The sequence below is a fragment of the Xyrauchen texanus genome, chromosome 26 (genome assembly GCF_025860055.1).
Source record: "Xyrauchen texanus isolate HMW12.3.18 chromosome 26, RBS_HiC_50CHRs, whole genome shotgun sequence".
NCBI classification, from domain to species: domain Eukaryota; kingdom Metazoa; phylum Chordata; class Actinopteri; order Cypriniformes; family Catostomidae; genus Xyrauchen; species Xyrauchen texanus.
In genome coordinates, this window is record NC_068301.1 from 24,519 (window position 1) to 33,019 (window position 8,501).

Here is an 8,501-nt window from a genome sequence, read left to right on the forward strand (position 1 = left end):
ATTACTGGGATAGAAAATGCTATATAATATTAGGGCAGATTTATGAATTTGAAAAGCTTTAACATTTGTATTGTTTTTATCAGCTTTATGTTTTGTGATCTCGTGTTTGAAGGTTTATTGTGAGATCAGTATTACAAAAGGTAAAGTTTATTTTGAGTTACTTTTATTTATGAATATAAAACTTTGCCAAAATAATTAAAAGATTAATACTGTAATTTTGTTTTTCAGACAAATATGGGTTTTGAAAACAAAGTAAAATGTCATAGGGTTCTAAATGAAGAGTTTTGTTTAGTTTTTGTCATGTCTATTTTAAAGTCAGTCCAAAAATAAATAGAAAAAGGGCAATAAAAAAATAAATGGTCAATATCTTCAAATGATGTTACAAAAAGTACATTTATCACAAACAGTATGAACATATCTACTAATGGCTGCATTTACAGGATAACATTTATGAATAATTTTGTAAATTATTTATTTTACTTTATTAGAAATAACATATTTATATGGTAATGTCCAAATGCTGAGCCATTTTGATTTACATGGAGGATTGGATCCGACATTAAAGGAATTTCTAGTAAAATTGTTATTAAAATGTTTAGCAAAAAAGGAGAGACCATTTACCAAAAGTTGAGGATTTTTGTAAGGTTGTATTATTAATATCTACATTTGAGTATTTGGTTAAGATTATTATGCCATTGGGGATAGCCCAAATTATGTTGTTAAATTTACAAAAATAATACATTTTGAAATAAAATTAGGGTAAGTGTATAATTGCTCATTATTGTCAATAAGCTGGTTTACAATGAATATGTTGTGCTGAACCCAATTCTCCATGTACAATGACTTATGGATGATATTACCATTGTTCCATAGAAAATACCTGCTAGAAATTGTTTGTACAAAAGTGTCCAGAACAGTAATGCTTGTTTGTGATAATTGGCCAAAGCAACAGGATGTTTACCAGTTATATAAGGACACTGCAACAAAACATTGAATCCCCAAGTTTTTCAAATAAATAATATGGGACGATATCGAATAGGTTCTAGTGTGCTGCGTTGTCCCACAGTCCAAAATGGCGGCAGCGCTACATCTGCGCCATCTAGCGGCGATTGTCAAAAAAGCACCAGCGTTTCGTCTCTTTGTTCATCTTTGATACACCTCATGCATCCTCCGAATTCCCGTTAAAGAAGGTCGCATTCGAAGTGCCATACTCGCTCTTCTGAAAAGAGAAAGCCCCGATCAGCCATCGTGTAACTGTGTTCATCTGTTAACTGTGTTTATCAAAAGAATGACATATAAAGTTCAAGATTAGTTTAAGGAAAATAATAACGGCATGATCATGAACTACTGTGTGAAATGTTTATTTTAGAGCTTGAATTGATCATCAAGAATCACTATTTATCAAAACAGCCCATTTAAAATAATAGTTTACTACTCGCTGTTGCGTGACTTCAATCGCCGAGTATATAAACTGAAGAATTGTAGAATCTCGCGAGATTTTGACGAAAGCCGGTTCCGCTCTTAACACGAGCCGTTTCCCAGGCGACGGAATGTTGCTCTACGCGCATGCGCACAGTGAGTCGTCAGCTGGTGAAGTAGTTCATGATGGCGCATTACAGAGTGAGTAAATATACACAAATAAACAGAAAACACGGCGAATAACGTAAAAACGTAAAAACGATTAAACTCGAGAGACTGTAAAGTCGCAACACTTCGATGTTTAACGATGTTTTTACTTTTAGTTTTAAAGGGCTGTTTTATGAAAGCAATTATAAAATTACATGACCATAAACATTAAAACTATGAGTTACAGTTAATGTAGGAATGTCTTTGCATGTTTCACAAAGTATCAAAGCAAACGTTTATTTGAATGAAATGTAGCTCAGACACGTGTCATGTGAATTAGTGCTGGTGATTTATTAATTTATTATTAATTTCAGCACATTCACTAAAACACAAAGTGACTTCATTTGACATCTATTGTTTTAGCATTTCAAACCTCTTATTTATTCATAAATGGCACTTTCTAATGAAGTGATATTCACATATATTTAGTGGATACTGTGTTTGGACTGTTTTCTCCTGGTACTATTGTGGTTTTTATATATTTAATAACTGCTTGATTGTGTCTTTCTGAAGATCTTCTTTATATTGAGATATAATTGTATGATTAAGTTTGTGTCTCGTGATCATGAAGGCATCAGAGTCGAAGCGTGAGCAGTTCAGGAGATATCTGGAGAAAGCTGGAGTTCTGGACAGTCTCACCAATGGTACAAAAACATCAAGTTTTTATCATTTATTCATGATGGTTTTCTGAATGTAACAGATTTTTCCTTTATTTTAGTGTTGGTGGCTTTGTACGAGGAAAGGGAGAAACCCAACAATGCTCTTGAGTATCCTTTCTTCTGATACTATACTCTCTCAAAGAGCTTATCTCTAGCGTTCCCACAACACTTTTCCACCAACAGCGTGCCAGTGCCCAATCCGACTCTGTTTCTGGTGTTTCCACCCAAGGGAAGACCATTTTAGGACAGAAAAATTGGCTCCATGCCGACCAATAACCTGCTGAATCAGGAACCGCTAACGTCTTCCTGAGAACTCCTGAAAGCTCAAACACATCGCTTCCATTCAAATCAGAGAGATAAAGTACTTTATGTTTAAATATCATGTGTTGGAATCGATTCCTATGAGTTTTAATTATAGAATTAAACTACTAATTGTTCAAATCAAGACTAAATTACTACATAAAGGATATGTGTTCAGTTGCATCATGTGAGCACGGGTCTGTTTTGAGAGCGGTCCATAAATGCGGGCACCGACTGTGGCACCAGTTGGTGGAAATGAGATGTTAGAGTCACGAGCGGGTGAGACGGTAGCCTTAACGACCCGCCCGTCAGCTTTATAAAGCATCATCTGGGTATCGCTGGACTGGAGTCCGATGATGTTGACAATCTGCGTCTGGAGCTCAATGATTTACAACACAAATATGAACAGCTCATGGAGGAAAACAAAGATCTTAAAAACAGGGTGAGATTATCATCGACAATATCCCAGAAACTGGAGATCCAAAGCTTCAACTGTTTATATTAGCCAGAATTACTCATTTATTAGGCACACACTAAATCATCATAGAAACTGTGTGCGCCCATAGTTACGTTACTTCAAGCGTTTGAGGTTTATTGGGGTAATTTAGTTAGAATAACTCAATCTTATGTTTAATTTACAGCTTCTGCAGTACGAGTCTGCGCAGGAAGACCCGAACCCGGAATAAATATATTTGATTAGTTATAAATGAGATTTCTTGACATAAGTAAAGATACTTTTGGTTCGATTCTGTTTTGTATTGAAATGTCTAAGAAGTGAAGATTTAAGTTAAGTGAAATGTGCCTGATATTTAATAAACTCTTTATTTTGCACTAACCCTTCATAATATTTCTTTGAATGATTGTCAAATGGTTTATTGAAGGGAGACATTGTTAATTTGTGATGTCATTTACACCTTTTAAAAACTAAAATACAGAAATTCTAATTTAATGGGCATTTAAAAAACGTAGATCTTGGTCCTTTATTACAAAATATTGGGCTTTTTACATGATAAATCTTGCATTGAGAAGTTCCTTAGACTAAAGTCTTAGTTTACTAGTGAAAATACTTCTGTTTTACCCTTAATTAAGATATGTTGCATTCATTATAATAGCAACATAATTTGAGTATAAAGTGTCTTATGCACATGAAGACCTGGTGATGTTCTCCAGCAGGATTCGAGAATCATCAGATCATCTTGTGTGCTTCAATCTGTCAGTGCAAAGAAAAAAACAGCTTATACCTGTGATTACAAATCATGGATAATAAAAATACATATAATGATGACAAAATAATTGTTTAGAAGCATGAAAATTACTAATTAAAACATTACAAAATGCAAAAAACTATTTACTATGTAAATACTGCAAAAGAATACTACAGCGTAGTAAGTTATTCTGATATTTAAACCAGTTATTCCATAAAAATGCAAAGAGGTCTCCAGATTTCCCATCCAGCAAACATCCAAACAATCGTGACCTACAGGAGAATAAGAACTTCAGAAGGGATTTAAAGGGAATATTAATTGGGGTGATTTCAGCTTCAGGGGCACTTTAAGACTATAAAACGCTGAGATAATGAGGGGAAACTGTTATGGTCTTATTAAATCATTGTATCTTTTAATTGGGTACAGGATGGGTGCAAACCAAATAACAAATCAATGGGCACGTTTACATGATTATGCTTAAGCCGACAGCGTGTGGTCATGTAAACGCAATAAACCGCGTTCCGTTATCGGTGTAAAGGTCATAAATGCCGATATCGGGTGTCATGTAAACATCCTGCTGTTCTTAACAGCTCATCCAATGTACGCGCCTGTTGTGCGCATGTCTCTTCACTGTTTGACTTCAAAAGTAGAAAATAATGCCATCATTTCAAATGTTTTTAAACGCAGATTTCTTATCAGATTTGTTTTAAATATGCTGATTTGAGAGAGTACTCCTCAGTGATGGAATCAGTGCAAAAACAGCCATTGCATATTGTGCAACAAAAGGCTCAAACTAAATAATTAAACAAAACAGATGAGACACGTTTGCAGCAAATCAGTTTAATTAAATGTTAATGTCGTAAGTTGCAACGTTGCGTAGCAACCGTAAACTATACAGTCGCACAGGCCACGCCCACACTAATACGCTTTGCGTTACAAAAATGCTCTCCATCACTGCATACTTACGAAATCTCTTGTTTTCAGTTTCCTAACATCATCTGTTTCGCAAGTGTGGATGAGGTCAGCGTCTACACTGGATACGAGTGGCACATCAAAAACTAAACGACTCCATTATACAGCACAAGAGTAACCGCCCACTGTTTCCGGAAGTGTTTTTCCATTCATATTTCCTATTGGGATTGAATAAAATCCTTCATAAAAGAGTTGTGCATCAAACCAACCAGCTCTGAGGAGAAGCACATTACAAACTTTGTTTTGAAGCAAAAAGTATTTGAATATCAGACAAAAAGACACAAAACATCTTTCATGAGGGAATGAACTACAATCCCATGAATCATTGCAAATGATAATCAATTATGAAACAATGAAAAATATAAAACTACTGATTTTAGGTTGTTGATTAAAAGAATCAATATATTTAAAGCATATTGCAGATACAAATATATCAGAGTGTTGGGAGAGATTCACAATGCATCATGGGAGTGGGCGGAGCTCTGACACAATTCTCTGATTGGTGGAACTTTCTCTTCAGGATTATGGGTAGTATAGCACTTCACCAGGTATTACACTATTACTCACAATTTAAAATTTTAATAGAAGCATACAGTTTAACCATTGATTAACCACCTTGAAGCGCATGATAGGTCTGTCTTTAAAGTTCTATAAGTTATTGTTTAAAGCAGGACAGTTGTGCTCTATAACGAACAGTGTTGGTGTCATTACACCATTTTTTACAGGCAGGATAAACGCTAAAAAAATTAGTTGCATAAATGTGTCGCAAAAACACTTTAAAATTCATATTTTTGGCCGGATGGCACCAATCCAGGGTGCTGATCTGGACCGTAATCGGTTACCACATATTTAAACACTGAAAAATACTATAAACACCGTTTCTGTTATCAAGAACCGTTTCTGATATCAAGGATAGTAACTATTTTTCCTGGGGTCAAATTGACCCTGAACATAATACATAACACAATTTAAAACATTTAGAAGGATTTTATTTGCAAAGCAGAACATCATCATCATCATCAGAACATCAGTAAGGAACATATAACAGTCCTTTATTTACAAAAAAAAAACAGCTATAAAAAGTACATTTGAGCATTGTGTCAGAGATTGTTCTATGCTACTGTAAGTGCTATGTATGCATGAGACATCGTCACCAAAATGAGTTTGACAGAATACAAACGCATATTATTTTACAGCCCAATAGAAGGTACAGTCCAGCTTTTGTCTGCAGTGCTGTGCACATGATGCACAGAGAGTGTGTGCGTGCTCCTTGCAGACGTGTTTCTTGCTTTTCACACAGGCATTGCTGGTCTTGGGAGTGATTTCTGGGACAGACCTGGCACCTGCATGTTAAACCACTGGGGTGTGTGTCTCCATTTGTATGTCCTTCACAACAGTTGCAGCAGCTGTTGGTGCTCTTGGAAGGCACCTTCTCTCGATATGAGGTTTCACCAGCACGTAACTCCAGGAAAATCCTCCTTCGACTCAGTTTTCCACTGTTCCAGTCTTGTTTATTTCGCTCTATAATACAAAGGCATGGCAGGCGCTCACATCAATGATGTTGAAGAAAATTACATTGGGCCAATGGGCAGTCATGCTTCACCAGATGTAGGTGGCTGTGACCTTGTCCAGATTATCAACCCCTCCCTTTGTCTCGTAGTCCAAGACCATTTGTGGTTTTCTGTCCTCTCTGGTGCTCAGGACAGCATCTTTGTGCATTGTGCTCATCAGCAGGACATATTCCCTTTCTTGGGGCAATAGATGATGACTGTGGCTCTGCCAGTGAGGCAAACATTGAAGATGTTACCTTCCTGTTCTTCATCGCATGAAGCTCAGAGGGAAGCTCCGTCTTGTTTTTTCTCACTTTACCCAACATGGTAACCTTCCTTTTCAGCAGTTCCTCACCCAGGGCATACAATAAGGGGCGGCTGTGGCTCAGGTGGTAGAGCGGGTTTGTCCACTAATTGCAGGGTTGGTGGTTCAATTCCCGGCCCACACTCATCAAAGCGTATGACACAGGAGAGAAAACATGGAATGTCTTTAGGAGACATGGTGGCAGGAAATATTGCCCTTCCAGTGTCAGCATTACAAAGGCTAACTGTTGCTTCTATTTTTGACTTTACACTCCTGCAAAAATGAGCAACCCAATATAGGCTTAGAAGTGGGTCACATCCAAATCTTTCCAACTGTCCCCATACATGCGCTTCCCCTCTAAGTTTGTCATCTCAAGTATATCCTTTTCGATTGATGGTGTTACGAAGAGCTCAAATGCTGATTTTATGTCTTGGACATGGTTAAAAGTGTATCTGGTGGGGCTAGAACCATTTTGATGACATCAGCAGCACCAAGTCTACCCTGTCTTTCAACTGGAAGATGAAGAGGATGGTGAGCCAGATCTTTCCCACCATGATGGAGTGGATGTGAACCTCCTCCAGAATTCCACCCAGGAAGTTCAAGTCGCCCATCTTCACATGGGCATCGCCGCTGCTGCTGCCAATGAAGAGAGGGGTTAGCCAAACGGGACTCGAACCGGCGTGGGAGGTGGCTCTAACAAGATGGCTAAAGGCTACAGCCTCTAGCGTCAGTCGCTAGTAAACCTCTTGAGATCAGGAGAGCAAGGTTTACACATGCACAGCTATCTATCAGCTGGCTCCCGTTACACTCGGAGCAAAAACCAATAACATTCTGGGCAGCACTTTACCACCACGAGACACGTGTCAGCATTGCACTGACTGCATGTGCCATGTATCAGATCTGTTAGCCCATCTGTCCATATAGGAATCTGAAAAACAACAATAAAAGTTACAAACATTCAACAAATGTTATAATTACTTACCATTTGAAATAGCCTGAAGATATAAAGGATGGGAAATCAAGATGAGACCGTTGGATTCGACACTAGTAGCGGTCTAGATGTTGTCATATGCTGGTGAAAGTAATCAATGCAATAAAAACCCTGCAGTTCATTCAATGGAAGGTCAAATAAATCATTTCATCTTTGACCTCATGTAGATGCAGAGTAACACAAACGCTGCTTCAACCATTTAAACCATCATAATGACAGTAATTACGTTTCATTATTAAAGAAAACCTTTCTATTTAGCGAGAGATGTTTTCCTTACAGGTTTTGTTCAACATGAACATCGAGTTCTGGGGAGTCCTGTTAGACTATGGCTGAACGGGTAACTCTGTCCTCCATCTGCCGATACTTATTATCCTGATTAATGACCAATTGTCATCTCTGTCAGAATACAATCTACATTTCCCCCAAGCCGTTGTTTGTCTGCTTTTAACCCCATTTTCGATAAATCGGTGGCAGTAACATTTTCTGTGTATGGTGCTTCAACATCTCTCGATCAATCAAGAGTCAAATGGATTGTGGGATTGATTTCGGACTTGTGTGAGGGTCTGTTCAAGATGTCCTCATGTATCATGTGCAGTGACAGTCAAAGGACACATGTAGAAAACAGGGCTATGTTCATCAAACTAAAGCTCAAATAAATGACAGGCCTGAGGTTCTGTGACGGTCACGCTTTTATGACAAACCACAAGCGTAATAAAGATAATAAACAATTGTGAAGCTCAAATGAACATTCATGTGACAGAACATGTACATGTCTTATTCTCATGACACCATACTTAAATAATGGTATCGTGACCATAGTACAGTGAAATATACTGTGGAACTGAATAATTATGAATGTAAATTAATATCATATATGTGATCCTTCAAAGAACA

The 8,501-nt window shown here is 37.4% G+C and overlaps 1 protein-coding gene across 1 annotated transcript; it reads left to right on the top strand.

The window, feature by feature from the left end:
- The first annotated feature begins 1,563 nt into the window (after positions 1-1,563).
- Positions 1,564-3,417, top strand: LOC127620166 (c-Myc-binding protein-like). The gene is made up of 5 exons (XM_052093284.1): positions 1,564-1,620; positions 2,198-2,270; positions 2,345-2,393; positions 2,898-3,027; positions 3,227-3,417. Exons 1-5 carry the CDS (start codon positions 1,603-1,605, stop codon positions 3,269-3,271), a joined length of 315 nt encoding a protein of 104 aa, XP_051949244.1. The 5' UTR covers positions 1,564-1,602; the 3' UTR covers positions 3,272-3,417.
- Positions 3,418-8,501: the final 5,084 nt, after the last annotated feature.